Here is a 25,961-nt window from a genome sequence, read left to right on the forward strand (position 1 = left end):
TTCTAGGAGTAGAAACTTTAAAAAATATACATTAAGTTATCAAACAAATTAAACATTCCATAAATAGTGTGTGTTTGCTATCACCCTTATCTGCACTTTATTTCACCCAATTCTGGCGTATTGATTTCGCGGATGAGTGAATGGTCTCCGAGCTGTGGTCCGGCACTTCCGGTTCAATATGGCGAACCTTGGTGTGTTGATGTTGTGATTTATGTTTATTATTTCGCTTTTAAAATTCTGCCCTTGAATCGACGGATATACCACAATTGTCTGAATATGGCACAGCAGTTGAATGAGTAGCCTCACCAGCCTGGTCAAAGTCATTTAAACAGACCCCTCATTGTCTGTTAGAATGATTCAACCGACGCTGTCGTCGACATTGGGATTGTGAGTAATGCGATCATCATGGAGTCGAGCTAATGGTCCGGTGAGCTGCCGGCAAATTGTTTTCTATGAGGCGAGAACTAAATCGCCCAAAATGGGGGTGAACCAACCGAGGTAATTTGGGGGTTGCTTTATATTTTTTTTTTTAAATTACAAAAAAAAAAAACATTTTACAAACGGTTTCAAAGCCGCCATCATAGTAGTAGTAGTGCCTAGTGATCGTCATGGATGAGGACTCTCTCAACGATCTTCTCGAGTGCTCGGTCTGCCTGGAACGGTTGGACGAAAGCAGTAAAGTTTTACCATGTCAGCATACTTTCTGCAAACGTTGTTTAGAAGAAATTGTGAACTCCAGAAAAGAGCTGCGGTGCCCAGAATGCAGAGTGCTGGTTCGGTGTTCAGTTGATCAGCTACCGGCGAACATTCTTCTTGTGCGACTTCTGGGTGGGATGAGCAGTAGCTTGGTCGGTAAACGAGGACCACCTGAGAAACCGAGCAGTAAAAGTAAACAAGCCAGTGGGAGGTCTGGTCATACTGGATCGGGAGGTCGTGCTGGTAGCGATCACCAACCCACAACGGGGAAAACACAGGTAATCCTTATCAGATGACATTTCCATTATGACTGTAATGTGATTGTTGGGGTCAAACATAAACCAGGAAACATGCACGTCCAACAACTGTAAAATACTTTATTTTCGCTGAAGGAGTGATTCGGTGAAAATAAAATTTAGCGAACATTTCTGTTTTCCTATATTTCACATTCAACTCGTCAAAATAAATTCCCTACGGAAGTCTTTTCAGCGCAAATTAATTCCTGCTAAAATAAAGTATTTTACAGTATATGTTGACCACTTTAAATAATTAAAATGAAAAGATAGCCCCAAAGGTGAATTTACAAGTTTCTGGTATGGTCAACTTGCCTGAGCGGACTTCAACACTTTCAGTCAACTTGATTTCTCCATGGAGGTAAAAAGAGATTTTAACCTCTATGCAGTGTTCTCTCCAGCAAAATTGCATACAATATCGACTAATTTACATAACAATAGAATATGTTAATGACTTACATTGTATTCATTGTTATGCTAAATTTGTTCTATTGTTTATCAGAAATTTCACAGTTGCGAACCTCTACTCTATAATGCCCTGGTGGGAAGAACCCTGCTATCATTCCACAGAAAGTGTCCCCACCTGGCCATTTTTCTATGAAACCTAGGAAGGTACTGTATGAGGTTGCCTTCTATAAGCCCTTGCTGGCATATCAATAGATTCCCTCTATTTGTATATTTGGATGCACTCTCACATAAGTATTGGTCAAAGTAACCATACATGTGTAGAAAAAAACCTTGAAATTTTATACATACATATACTCCAAAGCCAAATATATTTATTACATATAGGTCAAGGTAGTTGAGGTCGAGTTGAATTGTTGGTGGTGTATTTTTTAGATTTGCAATGTACACTATTCAATGCATTGCCTGCTGAAAATACGGTGTCAGCAGGTGGTATGGTAATACCAAAGAGTTGGCTGGTACATGTAGAATAAATTTGAATTACATGTATGAGCTACTTTTCACTTATTCCAAAAACTCACTAATTTGAATGGTACCGGTATTCACAAGAATACCTACCGGTAAATAGAGTCTCTCATGCCACAAATGGTTTATAACTTGACAAAATCTACATTTTTTCAAGACTCCTGATTTAAACCACAAAAGTTCAAGCAATGTGTGTTTTTTGTCAAATTTACATTTAATATATCAGATTATCTTTTAATTTGGTCTTTTGAAATTAAAACAAAAATCCAATGTGGTGACTGATTTTTTTGAAAGGCTCCTGAGAAAACAAGTGTGTTCAGGAGACTTGATTTCCTAGAAAGATTTCCTCTCTCACATTTCAGCTTATATCTTTATTAAAAGTGAAATAGTTTTATTTTCTTTCTCTTTGAATTTGAATCAGTAACTGAACTGAGCCCATAAGATTTTGCATTGTACGTTGAACAACCATGACTAGGGCCCAAAATTTGTTGTTTTAGACATGAATCAGAGAAATAATTCTGTAAAAGCTTTAGTTTTCACTATTATTTTATTTCACTATATTAAGTACATTGACAGGGTTTATGAATTTTCCAGTGGGATTTTTAAATTGACATTTTCATGTGGAATGGAATTGATTTATAATTGAAAATAGTAAAATTAATGTCCAATAAATACAACATGTATGCTGGGGTACATGTATAATAAAAATGACTGCTTCTCACTTAGGATATGTGACCCATATGTAAGCTGGTGATATCACTATTATTATTATTATACATGTAATATATGGTCAATGGTGTTATATCAGCTTGCTATAAATTACAGAAAAACATTGTCCTGTCACAATTCGTTACAGACGCTGTGGGGAGCAATATATTTTATCATTACAGAATTTGCCTTTTGTTTTTATGGAGACAAATTTTCTCATATTTCGAGGAAAGAATATCATGAACTTTTCTAGCAGTATAGAGTTAACTGGGTTATGTTAGACAGGGAGTCATGTTGACATTCATGGAATTTATAGTCCCTGTGATTACCATCAAATCGTGAAGTTTTCTTTTGACAGTGGGGGTTTGCTAGCTAATGTTTGCGAGAAGGAAGTTTTGTTTCAGTATTCATTTGATTCGTAGCCAATCTCGGATACCGAATTGAAATAAAATGTGTTTCCAGCATGCATGATCTGCATGTTTTTTGTTTTTTTTAAAGAATTACCACTGTGCATTTCTGTGATTATATGGTGGTCCATGTGTGATCAAACCACAGATAAATTACATCCACTGTCATTACATTGCTGTACGTGTCCTTGACTTCAGTGACTTCTGGATTTGCAACTGACACTTAGTGGACACATACCACATGTATTTTGACTTTTCTGTTGAGTTGCCAATAGTTTTTTTTATCATTGACTTTATATATATTTAGCAATTATATTGTCTTAAATTTTGAAAAAATCTTAAATACATGGCATGCACGTCAGTTTCCACATCTACAATACAACATGCACAGCTAGTGCACCCAAATATTCCAAACTCAGGCTGGTCTCAGTATTAGAACCTTTATACATGTTTACCCACAAATTGTGTGGGCCTGGGAAGTGGAATTTATGGTCAATACAGTCCCTGCCTTAAAGCACTCACCTAGTGTGACTCATGGTTCATAGTTTGATTCAGGTCATGCCGACCTTACTCGTGATTTAACTTGCCATGTATTCTATAGAATACTGCTGAGCTAAGGACAGACATCGATTACTAATGATTTTTTCCCCTCAAGAAGGGACCACATGCTTGTACTGGTATTTCAAAATCTTTTACAAGTCGGATTGTAAATGGTAGAGAACTAAATTTAAATTGGCAGAATAGTACTAGTATTAGCGCATGGACAAAAGGGACTTGTCAGTCCCATGACTGTCAGTGTTTTGATACACAGCTTAGTTGTAAAGTGTAGTAGTTTGAATAGGACGTGAAACATGATCCAAACTGTTACATTCTGTCAATGAAAAGCAAATGCATTTAGTGGTACATGCATGATCTCTGATAAAACCATTTAACATATCATTAAATACATTCCTTATATTTTGTTGATTAGTTCTTTGTCCATTTATTTAATTTATGCAATTTAGAAATTAATGGTGAATTATTAATAATTTTCATGAATCAACATTTTCTTTTAAGCTTTAATTTTTTTTGAGAAATTTTCGCAGTCAGGTGGTAATGTTTCTTGGTGAAATTGGGCACACTGAGAAACATTCCCTTCACCAGAGTTCATGCATTTTCTCCTCAAATACACATGGTGTATTTTAAATGAAAACACAATATTTCTCAGCTGAATTTGCTTATTATGGGGAAACACTAAAATGAAAAAAAAAGTCATTAGTTTGATGTTTTTATTTTAAACAGTTCCCATGGTGATATACATTTATGTTTGAATGTAAAATAATATTATTCTGCTCTGCTCTGTTCTGTTCTGACTTACTAGTATTGAGCACTTTATGCATATACCGGTACTGTAGATTACTTTATCTTAGCTGGAATTAATTAATTTTCGATGAAAATACTTTTTGGGTGTTTTGTATGAAATTTCTTTTCACTGATTTTTGACAAATTGAATGTAAAATATACGAAAAAAGGTATATTCGCTGGATTTTTACTGAATCATCCCTTCAACAAAAATTAATTCCAAGAGAAAATATTTAGTATTTTTCAGTACACACACTGTCACAGTTTGGTTTGCCCCTCCACACAAGTCACACAGTTTTATCCTATTATTACTGGTAGGGCTGAGCTGAATTTATTGCATAGTTTGGATAACTACATGATCACATACATTATAAGACACCGATAAGTTGCTAATTGGGCTGTAAAAGTAAAGCCTCGTCATATAATTCAAACTTTGAATGGAACGACTCAGACAAAACATCCTGTCCTTTTTGTTTAAATATTTATTAATTTTTATTCCAGGAAAATACCAATAAACCATGTGCAAGGGGTTTATATAATTTTGAAGGCAAGGAACCTGGGTAAGTTGATATTATGTAAATGTTTGACTTGCACTACAGGGGTTTGTGAGGGTGTGTGAATAACCTTGTCACTGTGTCATTCATTTCAATTATGTAATGTAGTGGTTTCACTGTATGTCATGTGAGCATATGTTACAAATGTAAGTGACCTGATTACCTGCTTTCTACTTCAAATATTATTGATTACTTAATTTGCGTAAGGCGAAATAAAGCAAGTTGTGTGTTTCTGGTAATACTGAAAACAAAAATAAAATGTAGGTGTAACTTTTTTATTTTTAACTCATTGGCAGCCAATGGGAGCTTATGTTTTGATGCTGTCTGTTTGTTCGTCTGTCTGTGCAGCAAAACTCAAATCATGATACCTCACGAATCAGTGATCAGAATCAGATGAAACTGAGCAGACATATACTATGGAACATTTGTAAGATCTGATTAGGCTTGGAAGAAAAACTGTTAAACAATTAATTAGCTAATTTTGCATATGAATAGAATTCATTACATGAAACAGTCACATATATACTGTGGGACAATTGCAAAACATAGAAATAGACAATATTCTATATATTATACCTTTGTATAAAGAAAGAATCTTTACGATAACACAAAAATTAAGAAATAACCTTATTATGTTAACTGGCATGGTAGATCTACGCTACATATTACATATGTAATTGATGCATTCATTCTTTACATTTTTAACTGTGTATAACAGGTGCATTTTAATTTGATGTGATAAATGATTTCTTCTATTTTTAATTTGGATTAATCACCTACTAATGCATGTACAAGAACTATCAGCCAACCTTTTAACGGAATATTTTGCAAATCCTAGTAGGTGTATACTTTCAGGGATCACCTACATCTGTGGGTAGCAAAGTCTCGTATAAAATCGGCAATTTTTCAGAAGCATTTAATTAACGATTAAAAAAAGCTTCGAAGACAAATTTGTGACCAGCCTTAACAACTCCTGTACAATGTAAAGTAAAGTTTTTGTAGAAGGTTTCAGCATACCGTATTTGTTCTACTAAAGGCACATGTGCTCATGTATATGACAATTAAAATCCAGTGAATAATTAAAGCATTTACAGGAATTTCAATAAAATTCCAAAAGGCCGAGAAAACATAAAAAGTTACTGGTCAATGTATTTTGTTTTATTGTCATAACATGCTCTCTGTTTTGACTTCATGAAAGTGTAATTTTTTTTCTTCTAAAAATCAAAATTTTCTAAAAAAGAACAGAAATAATACTTTATAATTATGATCTTTCATAATGTACAGTTAGAAACTAAATAACCTCTCAGTTGATATCAAAACAATTTCTCATATTTAATAAATATAATATAAAGTAGAAACGGACTAAAAAAAAACGACTGAAAAAAATAATAGTATTGATAAATTAACAAATTTTAGTATTAACAAAACAAATTCAAACATTGCAATAATTCAATTTTCAGGTGAAAAATAACAAAAAAGATAAAGCATTGTTTTCTTCTATTAATCAAAACTTTAAACATCTGAGATATTTTATAAATTTAAACCATTTTTCTAAACTGAAGATTTGTCATTAATGTTGCTTGGAATGTCAACCCAGGCATGCAGCTGTGTTGATTTTTGTTTATGAATGATTATCATTACACTCAAAAGTGTTGACATGCTAACGGTTGTCCTGGCGACAACCTTGTAGCATTCACACAATTAGTTAAATAATATTGATAAATTTTACTTTTGAATTAAAATTCATGTTTTTTATGAAAATTTATTGATTTAAACCTTTGAACACAAAGGTCAACTTATGTCACCAAAAAAATAAAAATAATCCTGCATAATGTGTTATCCTATTTTTTCAAAACAATTCATCGGGAAAACATTTGTGGTCTAAAATCACCAAAGAAATTGAAAAAAGGTAACGAAATATCTGCAAACTGTTTTTTCATAATTTGGGAGAGAAAAATTATAATTATTATAACATTCAGGGGTAAATAATTCAAATATTTTAAAATTGAATTGCCAGATACATGTAAGTAGCACATTAGATTCAGTAATAGATGAACAGCTATTACTCTAATGCACTGGCCAATTTTACTTGCTGACTACATTAACCAGCTCTTAGTGTTATCCGGAAAGTAATATGCAAGCAAGGGTTAAAGCGCACCATTAATCATTGAAATCACATTTTCCTTATAAATCACACCCTAAATCTACGTAGATTAAAAATGACAATTTAATTACAAGCTGAAATATATAACTGTGTAGTTTTCATATGTAGATTTACGAAAGATAAATATGCTTTGATTTTCTGGGAGTATTAAAATCATAATGAGTTTATGGAGTTTTCAAATAAAAAAGTTATGTTGAACCATTTAATTTTGCTGGTCGAATACCTACATTGTACTTATACTCTGCATTCAAGTTTTAATGTTTCGTTTGTGATTAATTGGCAGTAATGTAATGCTGGTTTATTATTCATTTAGTAAAACTTGCGTTTATAATCTTCGTATGCACAGTATACAGTATTGTTTTTATATTTTTGTATACTTTGAAATGAAAAAAAAATGGCAAATAAAGTTTCAAATAGAAAATCTGAATTGATGTGGATGGAGAGTTATTGTTTTAATTAGTTAATTAATACAATCAACAGTAGAATGAATAAATTTAGTGTTGAACTATATTTAACCCCGGCTATCGTACTTTGTGTGGTCACATGGTCATTCCAGTACACAGGTATGCTGTAGAGAATGAGATTATCAGTCAAGATTACTCTTCATCATGATTACTCCATCATCTGTTTGAACATGGACGAATGACTCATGGCTTGTTAGGTTAATAGGGTTAACATATTATTTGCCATATATTTGCACTGCATGTTATCATAGACTGCATTTCATATCACAACTATAAACCAGTGGTGCACCTGTCTGTCCCACACAGCATGTGTTGACAGTGATGCTGAAATGATGGGCCTTGGTGTTATTTATGAAGGCTTATTACTGAAACGTGTTTGCTCAGTGTGTATTATATTGACATGTACATGAACATGTATGTGAAAATCTTAGTATATTTTAAAAGAAATATTTGTTCACATAAAATTCATGCAAATACAGTAAAATTGCTAGCAGAAGAATAAAAGAATGCATAGTTATATTCAACCTAACTTAGAAATAATTCTACTAGTACCTTAGTACTCTTTGAAAGGCCAATGGCTTGTATTGGTGTCATCCAATGCAAGTATCAACCAGGTCCCTCTGAAAGGCCAATGGCTTGTATTGGTGTCATCCAATGCAAGTATCAACCAGGTCCCTCTGAAAGGCCAATGGCTCATATTGGTGTCATCCAATGAAAGAACCCAAAGACAATAAACCAAGTCCCTCTGAAAGACCAATGGCTTGTATTGGTGTCATCCAATGTAAGTACCCAAAGACAATAAACCAAGTCCCTCTGATAGGCCAATGACTAGTTTTGGTGTCATCAAATGAAAGTACCCAAAGACATTAAACCAAGTCCCTCTGAAAGGCCAATGACTTGTATTGGTGTCATCAAATGAAAGTACCCAAAGACATTAAACCAAGTCCCTCTGAAAGACCAATGGCTTGTATTGGTGTCATCAAATGAAAGTACCCAAAGACATTAAACCAAGTCCCTCTGAAAGACCAATGGCTTGTATTGGTGTCATCAAATGAAAGTACCCAAAGACATTAAACCAAGTCTCTCTGAAAGACCAATGGCTTGTATTGGTGTCATCAAATGAAAGTACCCAAAGACATTAAACCAAGTCTCTCTGAAAGACCAATGGCTTGTATTGGTGTCATCCAATGAAAGTACCCAAAGACATTAAACCAAGTCTCTCTGAAAGACCAATGGCTTGTATTGGTGTCATCCAATGAAAGTACCCAAAGACATTAAACCAAGTCTCTCTGAAAGACCAATGGCTTGTATTGGTGTCATCAAATGTAAGTACCCAAAGACATTAAACCAAGTCCCTCTGAAAGTCCAATGACTTGTATTGGTGTCATCAAATGAAAGTACCCAAAGACATTAAACCAAGTCCCTCTGAAAGACCAATGGCTTGTATTGGTGTCATCAAATGAAAGTACCCAAAGACATTAAACCAAGTCCCTCTGAAAGACCAATGGCTTGTATTGGTGTCATCAAATGAAAGTACCCAAAGACATTAAACCAAGTCCCTCTGAAAGACCAATGGCTTGTATTGGTGTCATCAAATGAAAGTACCCAAAGACATTAAACCAAGTCTCTCTGAAAGACCAATGGCTTGTATTGGTGTCATCAAATGAAAGTACCCAAAGACATTAAACCAAGTCTCTCTGAAAGACCAATGGCTTGTATTGGTGTCATCCAATGAAAGTACCCAAAGACATTAAACCAAGTCTCTCTGAAAGACCAATGGCTTGTATTGGTGTCATCCAATGAAAGTACCCAAAGACATTAAACCAAGTCTCTCTGAAAGACCAATGGCTTGTATTGGTGTCATCAAATGTAAGTACCCAAAGACATTAAACCAAGTCCCTCTGAAAGTCCAATGACTTGTATTGGTGTCATCAAATGAAAGTACCCAAAGACATTAAACCAAGTCCCTCTGAAAGGCCAATGGCTTGTATTGGTGTGTCCTAATCATTACGGGCACTGTGCACATTTACAACACAGTCTGTTTTTTCATTATTTTTTCACAGCGACTTGGCATTCCATAAAGAGGACATGATTTATCTACTTAAGAAAATAGACGACAATTGGTTTCAGGGAGAGTTGAAAGGTCATATTGGATTTTTACCGTCCAATTATGTCCAAGTGATAACTCCATTACCGAAAGATCCACCGCAATGTAAAGCTTTATTTGACTTTGATATCTCTGATCAGGATGAAAAGGACTGCCTCTCATTCTCCAAGGTATGTTTGACTCGTTACTGCAGCATTGCATCTACTAATGCATCATGGGAGTAAATTTTCCATTGAGTAAAATCATGGTAAAATATTATCTCTTTCTAAAATAACTGAACAAAATGAACTGCAAACATTTTTTTGGATACTTGTAAACACTTAGGACTCGTGCAATTTTTACAACTTGTGCAACTGAATAAAACTGAAAAAAAAAATTTAAAAATTGAATATTAAAGAATTGTGAATGTGAATTCAGATTCTTGTTGCTGACAAGGCTAAACCATATTTGTCATTGTCTCCATCTCTCTGCAGGTAAAATGTTTCAAGCACCAAAATCTACTTTCGTCACTATACACAAAACAAAACCCACAAACTTTTTTCCACATTTTGATCAAAATATTTTTGCCAATAGAAAATATTGTACATTGTGTCCAAAAATTAAAAAAAAATTATAGAAAAATACCTAAAAACAGGCGGGAAAATATGGTGGTACCCAAAGAGCTAACTAATTCAATTTTTGGGATAATTTGTACTTTCTTATAATGCTCAGATGGGTTATATGGGTACATTACTGTTTGCTTCCACCTGCAAACTTGTTAAGAAATGACATTGTTTGTTGTCAGAAAATAGTATTTAATTTTGTATATTATAATAATGCTAATTTACAGTCTCTGCCTCTGTTATGTGATTTGAATATAGTGTTAGAATCACTCTTAACTTAAAGCAAATATTATTTATCAGCATCTTTGTTTAGTTCTGTATGTTTCAACTATGATTACATTGACCCTGATATATACATAGGAACACTAGACTTAATTTGAACACAGACTTTTTGTGTGTGAACGCAGAGAATTCTGTACATATTTATGTATTTTCAGGATGAAATATTTTCTGTGATCAAACAAGTAGATGAGAATTGGGCTGAAGGACAGAAGGGTGATAAGATTGGGATATTTCCACTCTCGTATGTTGAGGTAAGTCTTTCAGTAATAACATGGAATCATAGTTTTAGAATGAGGCACATCGTCAAATGCTAGTGGTGAATACTCATGTTCTCTTCAAGAATTAAAAAAAAAATCAAAACAGATGTTATTTTGCCTTTTTCGGTAAATTTAACTTATCATTTTTTTAAAGTATAAATTTATCTTACTTCAGTGCTCTAGGCCATGGGCCTTACATGTACAACATTAAATATTCTTGAAAATAAATAAACCCTCCCCAGGTGATTCCATAAGTTTTCGGCGCTTCTGTAATGAAAATACAATAAAATTACCTAGATTCACTAATGTATTTGAATTACTTGAATTAATTAACGAAATAAATTTCCATTCTGCTGCAAGAGAAAAATAAATGTGTGGAATAAATTTTAGTCTATGATTGGCATATTGTGGGCAAATCAGAACATGTGATATTCATCTTCAATTTGATTACTACAAAAATGGACAAAACCTCATTTTTTAAAACATTAATCAGAATCCATCAGTCACGAATGATAACCTTATGGATAGCCTTATGGGATTTCAATATTATATTCGGTATCATCAATTCTGTAGAAATGTCAAAGGAAATTATTTTACTTGTGTATGTGTAGGTTATTATTAATAGTTAGTGATGCCTTTCTGTCATTCTGTGTTTTTTTGTAGTTGAACGAAGCAGCATGTTCGTTGTTTGGAATAAATCCTGCAAACCAAGCAAGTCATGGTTCAGCACCAAATAGTGTAGAGGAAGATAGCAGGTATGTATCAACAAACCACTGTCTTGTTATAGCCATGATATAAACACTAAACGAACAGCCATAATTTACTTACACAAAATTCATGAAAATATGTATTTCGCATGAAATAAAACCTGCTTACAATATTATGACGCTTTGCATATTTTACTTGTTGCATTATTAGGAATAAAAGTTCCCAGAAGAGGCATTCGTTTACTTTGTTTCCAAATGCCAACAAAGGCAGTAAGGATACACAGCGGCATTCAATGGAGATAGGCGCTCCCGTCCTGATTAGCTGCAGTAACCCTACAGCGACCACCTTACTAGAGACCCAGTTTCCGCAACCATCGACTTCATCACTCTTGCAACCAACTCCAGTTAGTCAGGGAAGCAGCAGACCTCCTGCAATGCAGGTACTTATTCTGTTTTCTTCCTCGCACTGACTGAAAAGTTTGAAAAGTGTTTAGTGCTTGTCCCATTCAATGACTTGTGTCATGGTTTCAATAAATTTCCTCTATGGCTGCACATGGTGTAAATTGCACTGTCCTAGATGCATGTTAAATTAGTCCTACAGAATTTCCTCTCCAGATTATTTTTGAGGAATCCCAGAGTCTGAAAAACCCACTGTTGGTCAGGTATATTTAACCTAAGTCATTGTCAGGACAATCCTGCAGTTAAATTTCGAAAACATTAAGTGAATGTCTCGAAAATGTCTCGTATATAAGCAGTTTATCACGCAAACGGAAAAATCAACGACGAACTGCTTAGAAAGTTGTGAAAAGCGATTGCATAGTTGGTAGATTCATTCAGCATTGTTACCTTGATATCATAGTCCCGTAGTTAAAAGTTTGAAAATATGACAGCACATGTGTACTACAATAACACTGTTTCCAAGGCAAATTGGTGAATTTAAGGCCAAATAAATATGCTCAAAATATACATTGTAACATAATAGAAAAATCAATTATGATTCAAAATCAATAATATACAATCTAGACATTTTGGTTGTGAGCAGTCTCTGTATGCTTAGGGGTTGTAGCTCAGCCTATCATGGACTGCTTTATATTAATTCGCTAAGTTGCCTGTTTAATGTGTGTTTAAAGTGTTGACCTAGATCATGGTTATGCTTGCTTTTTCTTCCTCTGTTCTGTTGGTTAAAATGTACATCAATATTATCAGCGCCAGGTCATTTTCAACTTGAATATGACTGAGATTTCAGAAATAAATTAATAATTTGGGCCAGTGTGTTCATTGAAATGTATGGCTCTTTGGGCCAGTGTGTTCATTGAAATCTACCACTCTTTGGAAAGTAGATTCATTGAAATGTACGACTCTTTGGAAAGTAGGTTCATTGAAATGTATGATTCTTTGGAAAGTAGGTTCATTGAAATGTACGACTCTTTGGAAAGTAGGTTCATTGAAATGTACGACTCTTTGGAAAGTAGGTTCATTGAAATGTATGATTTTTTGGAAAGTAGGTTCATTGAAATGTACGATTCTTTGGAAAGTAGAACCTACTTTCCAAAGAATCGTACATTTCAATGAACCTACTTTCCAAAAAATCGACTGTACGACTCTTTGGAAAGTAGGTTCATTGAAATGTACGATTCTTTGGAAAGTAGGTTCATTGAAATGTACGACTCTTTGGAAAGTAGGTTCATTGAAATGTACGACTCTTTGGAAAGTAGGTTCATTGAAATGTACGACTCTTTGGAAAGTAGGTTCATTGAAATGTACGACTCTTTGGAAAGTAGGTTCATTGAAATGTACGACTCTTTGGAAAGTAGGTTCATTGAAATGTACGACTCTTTGGAAAGTAGGTTCATTGAAATGTACGACTCTTTGGAAAGTAGGTTCATTGAAATGTATGACTCTTTGGAAAGTACAATGTAGGTTCATTGAAATGTACGACTCTTTGGAAAGTACAATGCAGGTTCATTGAAATGTACGACTCTTTGGAAAGTAGGTTCATTGAAATGTACGATTCTTTGGGCCATTGTTTTCATTGAAATGTATAGCTTTTTGGACCAATGTATTTGGTTTGAAAATAAAACAAACTGGAAATAGAAATCATTTACATAATTTGGATAATTCAGATTTAACAACTTCTATAATTCTTTTATTTGTTGCTTTCAGGATGGTATTTTAGTTCCCATTCCAGTATTGCCTCAAAGATCGACACAGGGTGTGACAAGTAGTGACAGACCAAGACCAAAGAATACCCCACCACAGTTAGTGTAAGTCTCACTGTTAATTTATTATTCCACCAGTCTAGAACAGTTAACACTGAGTAGAACAGAGGTCTTTTGAGGTCTTTTCAGGATGTTGCTGTGTAACATGTTGTAGGAATGTTAATTCCAATTTGTTGCTACAGGTATTCTGCAAATGTACTACTGTACTCGACCGCGTTAGCCCCCAGGGGCCTCAACTCAGAAAATCACAATTTTGTAGGGGTGGGCGCTTACCCGAGCACCCCCCTTGAAAAAGAGTACAAATGAAAATTTTGATTCATCAAGTGACAGATTACGTCTTTGAGGGAAAATCAAATTACTAAATTAATTTGCGTCGTCATTGATTTTCACAATGAAGAAACAGAAATGATCACAAAAAATATGCACATTTTATTACAATAATAATTACGTACCACCATAATTTACGGAATTAAAAACATTTGAGTCTGTTGGAACACAGTCGAAGTCAAAATTGTCATATTATTTCCACTGACGAAGTTGTTGGATCGTACGCAAACTCTCGATGAAAATCACTTTCCGCCATGATGCAATTGCAGATTTGACCTACAGCAGCGTCGTTTGACCTAATGGGTCAAAGTTGGTTATTAACTAATCAGAATGCTGTGTTGTACTGACGCAATTCTTCGGAAATTCCCGAAGACTTTCCGGTAACGCAATGCGGAAGTGAATAATCGATGTTGAAGTACGATCTGTTGGAATTGATTTCAGCGAATAAACAACATTGTTTTTCAAAAAAACTAGTAACTAGCCATTTTTGAGAGGTAAACTGAATATGGCATGAAATATTTATCGCATTTTACTTGTATTAACAGGTCATTGTCGAAGCGTAGTTTACGCACGGTTACCATGTTCTACGCATTCACAACATGTTCACAGCGGTCGATATCCACGCTGTATCATATAAAAACGATTACCAAGATTCGTTACGCAAGACCAAGTTTTAAATTAGTTGCATTTTGAAGGGGTGGGCGCTTTGCCGAATGTGACCCCAAATATAAAAATTGCGCAAAAGTGGGGGGTGGGCGCTTGCCCGGGCATGGGCGCTAACGCGGTCGAGTACGGTATATGTAACAAGCAAATTTCTAGAAATAATTTTTTTTCCACACACAGAGATTGTTTAGATGGTGTTTGCATGTCAATAGTAATGTTACTTGTATTCATTTAGAATATCATATTGTCTTATTTAGAAAAATGGGAAAAAAATATATAAATGTAGTGTGTGCCTACTTAACACGCACTCTGGGCGCATTTCCTGCTTTACTTTGGTTTTAGAACTTTTATGTGACTTATTTGATGGACTGACTTATGAGTGCATTGCAAGGAATAAAAACGATGATTCGCTAAGATTCTGCATTGTTTTGAATTACCGTTATAGTGACATGCAGTAATTCAGAAGAGAAGAAAGTCTTTGTGAGTCCATGTGCATTGGAACACTATATGTGGGCAAAATTTAACACATAATCAAACAATACACTGAAATGATCGCTAGCATTCTTGCATTCTGAAAAGTTTATTGTGTATTCCCTCTTAATTCAGAATATAAAATGTGTCCCAAGAATCAAATAACTTGTTATGAATGCAACACAAATATAACAGTAGATTTGTGTTATCTATTTCTTAATGATGGAAAAAGTAGACCCAGATTTGATTGTTCAATCATTCATTATTAAAGTGATTATATAGTCTAAACCTGTTTTGTCTCTGGTTTTATTTCGCCAAATTTATCGTTCTTTGATCTTGCAGTTACCGTTCAATATATTCGTACAAACCGCATAAAGCCGATGAACTTGAACTGAAAAAAGGGGAATTGTATAACGTTGTTGAAAAATGCCAAGATGGTTGGTATAGAGGTGTGTCATTACAGAATGGAAATAAAGGCGTCTTTCCTGGTAACTATGTACAGCTTTACAGGTATGTAACCATAAAATGAAATATTTGATGATTTACCGAAGGTCCTGAAAAAAACTGATCAGGAAAATCTGCGTATCAATCCCCTAATCTCTTTGGTGTTTGGTTCGACTTGGGCACTTTCAATGATAGCAAGCTGATGGTTTTAGACACAGAAGTTTTCAAAGTATAATAATGATTCATAAGAAAATAATTGGCCGATAACAGTTTATCTGGTTAAGTTAATTTGGTGTCAGGTGTAAGGTTGTTCATGTACCAATTCCCTATCTTAAGGACTCAGTGTAAAGCAGTGTGTTGAATAACCTTGCAAAGTAATTCTAATTTCAAAATTTAGTTTAAAATTGTAACTTCTAAATTTGAATTCCGTCATTCTATGAGCATGTCATTCATGTTAAAAATGTTGGGAGGGGGGCACTCTGAGATTATATTTTTAGCTCCGTTGTCGACTTTGTCGAGCGAAGCTTATCATATGAGTGATTGTCCGTCGTCGTCATCCGTGTCAATGTTTTACTTTTTCGACTTCTTCTTGAAAACTACAAGCCTGAATGCTTTGATACTTGGTGTATATGTACCTTGGGTAGACCTCTCTTAGGTTTGTTCATTTCATGTTGATATCTTCAATTCTCTAATTTTGGTGAATATTTTTGGTAAAAAGTGATATTTTCGACTTCTTGTTAAAAACCGCAAGTGCAATTACATTGATATTACATATATAGGTACTACATGTGGACCTCTCTCAGATTTGTTCATTTTGTAATGATATCTTTAATTCTCTAATTTTGGTGAATATTTTTGTCATTTTTGGTAAAAAATGATATTTTCGACTTCTTGTTAAAAACCGCAAGTCCAATTGCTTTGATACTACATATATAGGTACTACATGTGGACCTCTCTCAGATTTGTTCATTTCGTGATGATATCTTCAATTCTCTAATTTTGGTGAATATTTTTGTCATTTTTGGTAAAAAGTGATATTTTCGACTTCTTGTTAAAAACCACAAGTTCGATTGCTTTGATATTACATATATAGGTACTACACGTGGACCTTTCTCAGATTTGTTCATTTTGTGATGATATCTTCAATTCTCTAATTTTGGTGAATATTTTTGTAATTTTTGGTAAAAAGTGATATTTTCGACTTCTTGTTAAAAATCAATAGTTCAATTGCTTTGATATTACATATATAGATACTACATGTAGACCTTTCTCAGATTTGTTCATTTTGTGATGATATCTTCAGTTCTCTAATTTTGGTGAATATTTTTGCCATTTTTGGTAAAAAGTGATATTTTCGACTTCTTGTTGAAAACTGTAAGTCCGATTGCTTTGATATTACATATATAGGTACTACATGTGGAACTCTCTCAGATTTGTTCATTTTGTGATGATATCTTCAATTCTCTAATTTATTTTGGTGAATAATTTTGTAATTTTTGGTAAAAAGTGATATTTTCGACTTCTTGTTAAAAACTGTAAAGTCCGATTGCTTTGATACTATTCATATTGTTCATTTTCTAATGATGTCTTCAGTTCTTTAATTGAAATGTGCATTGCTAACAGCGGAGTTATCTCAGCCGATAGGCTGCTTGTTTTTTTTACTTATTGCTTAGTCGCATGAGCCCAAAAGTTTGATCTGTCGAAATGAGCTCATGATGTTAGTATATTTTCTATGAGTTGCACGCTAGTATTGTTTCTTGTCTGTCAAAAACAATTTGAATTGCTCCCATGGTAACATTCCATCAGCAGTAGTCAGAACTTAAAAAAAAAATTCCTGATCCTTCACCTAGATTGTTTCTTTTTCTTTACCAAATTTACTAGACCTGAACAGAGTCGAGTAGTATTAACGAGCAGTGGAACAAGTGGTGGGTTAAGCCTCAGTAAAAGTAGTGGAGGAGATAACGTTGTGAGTACACAGCAACAATCAGAGACTTTTCCCATTAAAATTGCACCACCTCCCTCCACTCGAAGAAACTCTTCACCGAATGCTCATCGTCACACTGCTCAAATTGTATCCACAACCAGAACTGCTACTCCAGCAGTAACATCCACGCCAGCAAGCAGTCTAACTGAAGTGACATCTACGAGGCACAATGCACCAGCGCCACCACCGATTAGTAGTATGTCAACGTCATCAACAAGAACACAATCGGCGTCGGTACCAAGAACTAATCCTACTTCTGTCTCGAGAAATAATCCAGCTCCTGTACCAAGAGCTAATGCACCTCCCGTTCCCGCGTCAACTACCTCAAACTCTTCTCCGGACGTCGGAAGCTACCAGCCACTGAACTCGGCTGCCGCAGCTACTATCACACCTCCCAATAAATCTGCCATTCAGATTTCAGGTAACCAGTCACCGTATGCCAGGTCTGACAAGGTGAGTCATTTACTTGTGGAATGTGGATATTAATGTACCGGTATGCTTATTTCAATTAATGGGGTTGTTGTTTCCAAAACCCCCTGTACTGTTTGATGAACTCGGTCTCAGTCTGCCTTTACTCAAACAACATACACTTGTGTATTAAGTCAACTGTAAACCACGTCGATTTCACGAAAGACAAATTTTTGCTAATGTCCTGATTCGGTGAAAATTGCAGCAGGAAAAATGGCCCTAGGGTCCAGCAACGCAGAGTGTCAGCGACTTACACAAAATTTTGTTTTCATGAATGCCATGAAATTGCAAAAATTTATTTTTCAGTATATTTTCCATACACAGTGATTGTGGTTTTGTTTAAAAATAAAAGAATTGTCACATGCACTTACAATTCCAGAAAAGAGACAAAGAGAAAGTATTCAAGAAGCTTCAAGTTTTCAAAAAGACGCGACCTCCTCCTCCTCCACCTTGGATGGTTCCAAGTGGGGACGAAAGCAGACATATGCGCTCCGAGTCCTTGCCTGATCAAACAAGTTCGAATAATTCAAGCATTTTGGCTGACCACAGGAAGTCGGAATCTCTTGATGAGTCAGCTGGTGCCACAGCCAGTGGTGTTAGTAGACCACCTAAAACAGCACCTTTAGTCAGAGAGAGGTGAGTTCTCTTCATTATTTCAAATTCTGCATAAATTTTGGGACTGAGTGAAGCATGTAATATGACCATTTATCAACTTATAGAGACACAATTATATTCAATCTACTTGTCATTTAAACTTGGATTGACAAGTACAGTGTTTTATTTTCTTTGGTTTGTTTAGGTCAGTAAAAATGTCAAATGCCTTAAAAGTTGCTGTTTTTTTTCTTTATCTTCTCAATTAACCGCTACAATTCAAGAATCCGTTTCAGTCTCTTTTTTTACTTTTTATCAGCCCATCCCTAGATGATCTTCTAACTCTACGCTCTTGCAAAAACCTTCAGGGTTCTGCAAGAAAACCATTCCTGTCCCTGTAGTCCTGCTCATATCTCCCCCATCCCATGCATACAGACTTCTGAAGTGTATTAGAGCATCCATTTGTAATGAACCATTGTTCATTTACTTGTGATATTAATTACTGTTATGTGTGTGTACTAAAGTATAATGACTTGATTTAGCATTCTTGTCTCAGTTCTTCTCTCTTTCCTAGGTTGTTATTTCTTTGTTCCATCTTTAGCAAGTGAGTTGACTCCCTAAGTTGACTGTATTTACCAGTATGTCTATTGACTCCTTAAGTTCCCAATTTTTACCGGAATTCTAAAACTCAATTTTCCCACACTTTACTCATCTTTTATTGTTTCAGAAGTTGGATTTTAATGACATGTTCTCTTCCTCGTCTGACCATTTCAGCATGTTTAAATAGTATTTCCACAAATACTAAATCCTAACCATTCTGGACCTGTATCTGGTTATGTCAGCCATAATTTATGCGTAGCTATGATGAATTACTGTAGAATACTTTATTTTCGCTTGGGATTTATTTTCGCTATTTTCGCTGAACGGATGTTTCCGTGAAAATAAAATCCAGCGAATATACTTTTTTTCCCATATTCCACATTAAACTCATCAAAAATCAGTGAAAATAAATTCCACACAAAATGCCCGAAAAGCATTTTTAGCGAAAATTTATTCCAGCGAAAATAAAGTATTCCACAGTAGTTGGCATTATTAACATATTAACAATACACACCACAGTCATCATTAAACATAGTTTGTGTCATGGTGTTCAAAATTGATTGGTTAGTACCAGTACATATGGAGAGTCTTCTTGAAAGTCAAAAGGCACTTACCCGTAGTATATTCAATAATGATCTAAATAGGTTTCGGTAACAGTAAATTTAGTTTGGGAAACAAAAAATCACTGCAAACTCATCTTGGGAACGTATGTACCGGTATTCTGTGAATGTTGTTTTTCAAAAGTGAGGAAGCCATTTTGGAAATAATTTACCTCTCGCTAGGTTTTAGTCAAGATGTGTTGAATAACAGGTTTTTAATAATAGTAATAATCGTATATCTGAAAGGTGTGACATTTTTTATGGAAGGCAAAGGCTTCACTACTTTCTCAATTCAAAAATTGTTTATTTTAATAGTTCTTCAATTTCTCACAATTTACAATCACAGTAACTGTAAACGAAAGTCATGTGTTGCAGTAAATTTTGTGTATTAAAATAAACGTTAAATTTTCGAAATTCAAGTCGTGAGGGATGTACTGTATATTGAACACGACATGATGCAATGACTGTGGTACTTTCATCCTCACAAATGCGCTTAAATAATTAAACAGCAAAAACAAAATGCAAAGTTTGATTTACCTTCAGGTTAAAAGTCCGTGTGCACTACTTGTCACATGCACCAATGTACAAACTAACATTTGTGTTCCATTTCAACAGGTATCGTGTTATAGTGCCCTATCCACCGCAAAGTAATGAAGAACTTGAGCTGAAAATCGGTGACACGGTTTATGTGCATAAAAAACGAGACGATGGATGGTACAAGGGAACCCTGCAAAGAACTGGAAAAACTGGACTATTTCCAGGAAGCTTTGTGGACAAGTTTTGATGAAAGCCATTCAGAAAGAAACTGACGCATGATTATTTATCATTGCTGACTATAATATGCGGATATTGAATGTTCCACTAGATATGACCAAATATGGAATTGTGATTATAAATATCAACATAGAGGGTGTTTAAATCCACCAGATATGACAAAACACTCATTGTGTGGTTTTAATTATCAACCTATGGGTGCTTAATTCTAAACTAAGATATTAAGATTGCTTTAGATTGAGTAGATAAAAACAAACACACATACAATCATGTATGTCCATGAATTTTGAGTTCCCATTTTTAAACAAATGATGCTATTATAGGTGGCATGGGTTTGTTTGTTTGTTTGTCTCTCCTCATCCAAATTTGAGGCCGTCACAATTGTTTGTGATTATGATATCATGTTCGTCACTCTAAAGTGATTGAGAAAAGAGCAGTCGTTATCGAGCTGTGTGATAACATTTTATTGCACTGAATAATGCATTTGACGCGCATGCATAGATACATTTCATATAGTGTGGGTCCCATGTCTTAACAGTAGTAACCACCTTCCTCAGCTCTCTACAGTTGTTACAAAGCATTGTGGTTGGGTAGTTATCTCATGTTTTGGCTCCCCTAAGTACTCGTTATTTATTATGACAGCAGATACTGGTGTACATCAATCCACCCCCTAGATTGTCGAAAAGAAACACAGTCTCGTGTTTACTTGATAAATGTGAAAGTTATACAGATCATTTTTTTTTTTCAAAAAAACTTAGTCGTCATTTAATTTCTCTTTTCATCCACTCTGAAACATTTCTTACTACAAATTTTCAACACTACATATTAAATCGGACAGACGAATAGTGCCTTTCTTACAAAGATTACTGTTAAAATTATTTCTCATTTGCGCACTATGGATAGTATTAATGACGTTAATGACGACTGCACTGCTGTTTAATTGTCATTCAATATGCAATGTATTGTCATAACAAATATGATTTCGATTTTAGGATAAAAATGAATAAAAAGAAAATGTCCATCTGCATAAATTTATGACAACAAATAAAAACTTTTTTTTGGGATTAATAATGTTGATGTGATAAAATGTCGGAATTCACTTCATCTAGTTACTGTCCTGGTCATTACGATACGTTGTTTAGGATGTTACAAAATTGTTGTTTATTTCTTGAAAATTTGTTCTTAGAAAATTACTTTCATATCCATTTTTTTATAATTTTCTATCTTCGGTGAGTTATGACATCAGATTAAGTGTTAATCCAGATTTAGTGTTAATCCAGATTTAGCGTTATCCAGATTTAGCATTAATTCATAGACTTTTATCCACGTTGAAATTTCTCATGAGTTCATGTGAACTTAGAAAACGATAAACAATGCATTTTAAAGAGATCATTAGATAGTATTACTTATTATTAATTACAAAATAATCATGTATTTGAAAAAACAAATCCTTATTGGTTAGACAGGTCAACCAGTTATTTTTGCGAGCAGAAAATAAGCATAGGTAGGCAGGATCACTACTTATTTGTGTTGGATTGCTGTCTTGCTCATCAATGTACATATTTTGTATTTTGCATCATTGGGATAAAAAAAAAATTCAGTAGAAATGAAGCAAAGAGCTCAGATGAGATGTAACTCTCTGAAACACAGCCCCTCAAAATATTCAAAGTTTTCTTTTCTTTTTTGGTAATAAATTGTCCTAATATGATAGGGTGCAGTGTGCAATACTGGACAGGTTGCATATTTTGATATCATACTTATTACAATTATTTAACACATGCCTGGTCTTGTCTATTTCCCTGTTTCGTAAAACTCTGTACGAGATTTGTAACAGACCTGCTACTATCTTTATTATCATCCATGATTCTGGTATTGAAATATGAACGTAGTTGAAGTGCAATGTGATTATTCTTTCTCTCTAGGGGATTAATGTGACTTGTTTTTTCGCTTCAAATTATTTTTTTTTACTGACCATTATACATCAGGAGGAGAATGAACCAAAACTTTAATTGTTTTTACGCTGAATTTCTGAAACTCTTTATTCCAATTCCCTCCATCTTACAAGTGCTTAGACCGTGTGGTTGGTACAGTCATGAAGTGACAATGGGTAATTTTGATTGGCAGGTTGAAATAGCACTTTGTCGTCAATGGATACATGCAAGTAACACTGAGCCAAACATATACTTCTGTAGTTGCTGGAGTTCCAAACTCTGCGACATATATTTTTGTTAAAATTGGATTGATTGTCACAAACCATCGAATACATTAACATGTTTAATTAGTGTTGGATTGGGCCTTGTCTTGGCTTGTGTGTAATGGTATAAAACCAGTGAAATGCAGCAAGAATCTGGGTTAGATTGATCTAATATTGATATATTGAGTAATTGTGTGCTCAAAACAATAATTACGGATCAAGTATTTTTGGAAGCCAGACATAATTAATTAATGCAACACATTAAAATGGTAACATCATTTGTTTATATTTATTTGGTATTGCGTGCAAAAAAGAATTCTGCCATTATTTCGATATTTTTTTCCACTGGTTGACCTTTTCTTCTTTAGTTATTTTTACACGTTTTATTTAATACTGTGATACTATATCTTTAATAACAGGGTTAAAATTTAAAAGTACAAGTTAATCTCAATATCAGTCTTCCCATTGTTAGGTAGATGTTGCTAGGAAGTTATGTGCCTACATAACACAAGTCTGATTTTGAAAAAAAAAAATTGCAATATTTTCTGTAAATAATGAACAATTTCTGATATTTCCATTTTTTTGGCTGTTCCAGTTAACTTAAGTCGTAAGATAACCTACAATCGAAGTTGAACAATTTCATTAAACTGAAAAACATGTTATTTATCTTACCGAAAGTATCAATTAGCTATAATTTGTCCATGTTTCATTACAATAGTTCAACAGAGATCAGACCAACTGCAATAGAGTTCATGGGTGTGGCTACTGTCCATGTAAAAAAATAGTGTATTCTAATTGGCTGTTGAAAATTGTGAAATCTGAACAAGACTAAATGATCCACCACATCACACCATGTTGTGCTTGGTATACATCCCATGGGATGTACTAGGTATGTAAATATTTTATTTACACATGTTCCCAGTGCTTAAAGCGAAAGGGCGTCACCTGCGCATGAGTGGGAATTGAGTCCCAAGCGACGATAACAACACGCGCTAAAAATGCAGAGGCTCATGGGTAGACGCTTGTTTGTATGGCCATCTGACACATGTGCAGGTAACGACTCCCCCGCTTTAAGTTGTCTGATCCGTGTTGGCCTTTTGTTTTTGAAAAATAAAACAAGAAAACTCAAACATGTAACAGTTCTTACTTTAATCAAAATGATATCGATGGTATACCATTTTATTTTTCGTAAAATTTGCAACCATATTTTACCATTGGAAGCACAAATAGTCATATCATAATCAAATGTATCAATATTTCTCGTTTAAACATATCAGTCCGATTCCGTCTGGTGTGTTGACAAATAGGATGTTTGGAAGCATTTAGGGCAGGCATGCAATGGTGTTGGAGGTGTGCCACTAATGAAGTAAACAGTCATTTTCATCTCCAACTTTAACAAAATCATTTCAGCTGCATTTTTCCATTACTGATAAATGTCTTTATTAAGAGTAAAAATTAATTAAGTTGAATATTCAGAAGCATTGATTTTTCCCCTCAAAGATACAGTAATTATATGCATTAAAAGTAGCTTTTATTTTAGTTTACTTTTTTTATATATTTTTTTATAATTTATAATTTTGTTATGAGTGAGTTTTGTATACACCATGTTCATACCATGACTACAACAATGAACTTTGTACGTTAGTAAGTGCCTGGCAGTTATTGTTGATCGAGAGAGAGCGTTAGTGTTCTATTCACTATGAACAATCACGTCCACTGACTCCCTGACCTTATGTAACCATGTTTACATCAGTGGGCACGATGAACAGAAGAGAATAGAACTCTTTGCGGGGCAAAAACAAGTCTTGCAGCTTTTCCACCCTTGATAAGATCTCTGTGGGCCTTTCCTTTCACTCCTGTCAAATTATATATTTTCTGATAGTCTGTATATAAATGCAATTTTGTATAAATTCAGTTTGGTTTGTAATTGTCATTCTGTAAACTGTTTTAGTAATATTAGATGAAAAATGGAAACTTATCTCTGTATTTGTATTTATAAGAAAGCCTTGTGCTTTTTAAAAATTGTTGACATAACGGACAACGCGTGTAGTTTGATCAGCTCTCTGTGAGTAAACTCTCGGCTAATGTGTGATATTCCTGGTACTCCAGATGTAAGTTGTATTACAGCATGAAATCACAAGCAAACTGTAAATCATTTTGATTTCGCAAGACACTGAAAATCACAGAATTTTGTAGCATTGAAAATTATTCCGGTGTCCTATAACGCTGTGTCAGCAAGAAATGTTATCTTCTATAAATTTTGTCAAATTGAGAATTTCCTAGCACCTAAAAATTAAGCAGTTTGCAGGACTCAGTGATTCCAAAGAGGTAATGATTACATAACTTAAAGTTGTAACTGTCAGTTTGTTTAGCAGACATTTATAATCAAAGTTGATACTTGTGTTGAATGCAACAAATGCTTTTTTTGACTTGCAAGTGATTCTGTTGGTAGTGTCTTTTCAAAAAAACATTTCACTATGCATATCAAATGCATAAAAAAATATCATGTATTCATCTACATATACTAATGCCACCAACAAAAATGTATTCATGTTCTTTGTAGGTTTCTTTTCATGTTGCAGTCATGGTTTGCACAGTTTCAAATCTGCCTTCTATTATTAACTTAGGGGGCCCTATGCCCTCTTTCCTGATTATTAATTTTAAGTCATTGACTTCCCATGACTGACAATTTTTAGTAGTTTTTTTATTTAATGGTGAAGTTTTTTGCATCGCGTATCTAGAAATGAATCAACAGTACCTGGACATGAACTGCTGAATTTCATGCCAAGATTTTTTTTTTTTTTTGCATATTTTTATTATTTGACTTTCTTCCTGTATATTTAAATTGACTAAGGAGGAATGTATTACCATGTTAACACTAAACGTGACAGTAAAAAATAATATAAAGCAAAGTATAAATGTGTGTGTTCTTTGTTTTACTTCTCTATTGTATGTTATAATATGAAGCATAATGTCAACACGAATGTCCCAATGTTATTAGAATGTACACAAAAACTGAATATGGGGATCAAAACTCTGGGATAAAAAAAGATACTAAACCGACAACATTTTCTAGATTTGGTGAATTGTCTTTGAATATTAGCCATATTGGTTT

General features: G+C 34.2%; 1 protein-coding gene across 1 annotated transcript; it reads left to right on the forward strand.

Annotated features, from left to right (window-relative positions):
• The first annotated feature begins 149 nt into the window (after positions 1 to 149).
• Positions 150 to 25,765, forward strand: LOC102808823 (E3 ubiquitin-protein ligase SH3RF3-like). Its single transcript, XM_085497879.1, has 11 exons — positions 150 to 974; positions 4,877 to 4,935; positions 9,621 to 9,834; positions 10,704 to 10,799; positions 11,469 to 11,560; positions 11,724 to 11,952; positions 13,676 to 13,776; positions 15,535 to 15,702; positions 17,518 to 18,073; positions 18,468 to 18,724; positions 20,494 to 25,765. Exons 1-11 carry the CDS (start codon positions 609 to 611, stop codon positions 20,660 to 20,662), a joined length of 2,307 nt encoding a protein of 768 aa, XP_085354005.1. The 5' UTR covers positions 150 to 608; the 3' UTR covers positions 20,663 to 25,765.
• The last annotated feature ends 196 nt before the right edge of the window (positions 25,766 to 25,961 follow it).

The sequence above is a fragment of the Saccoglossus kowalevskii genome, chromosome 4 (genome assembly GCF_978046115.1).
Source record: "Saccoglossus kowalevskii chromosome 4, keSacKowa6.1, whole genome shotgun sequence".
Taxonomy (NCBI): domain Eukaryota; kingdom Metazoa; phylum Hemichordata; class Enteropneusta; family Harrimaniidae; genus Saccoglossus; species Saccoglossus kowalevskii.

Excerpts from the sequence above, each read along its gene's own strand:
- LOC102808823 (XM_085497879.1), top strand. The coding sequence starts at position 609 with ATGGATGAGGACTCTCTCAACGATCTTCTCGAGTGCTCGGTCTGCCTG. Across the intron at positions 10,800-11,468 it reads TTCCACTCTCGTATGTTGAG|TTGAACGAAGCAGCATGTTC; the intron begins GTAAGTCTTTCA and ends GTTTTTTTGTAG. Across the intron at positions 15,703-17,517 it reads AACTATGTACAGCTTTACAG|ACCTGAACAGAGTCGAGTAG; the intron begins GTATGTAACCAT and ends CAAATTTACTAG.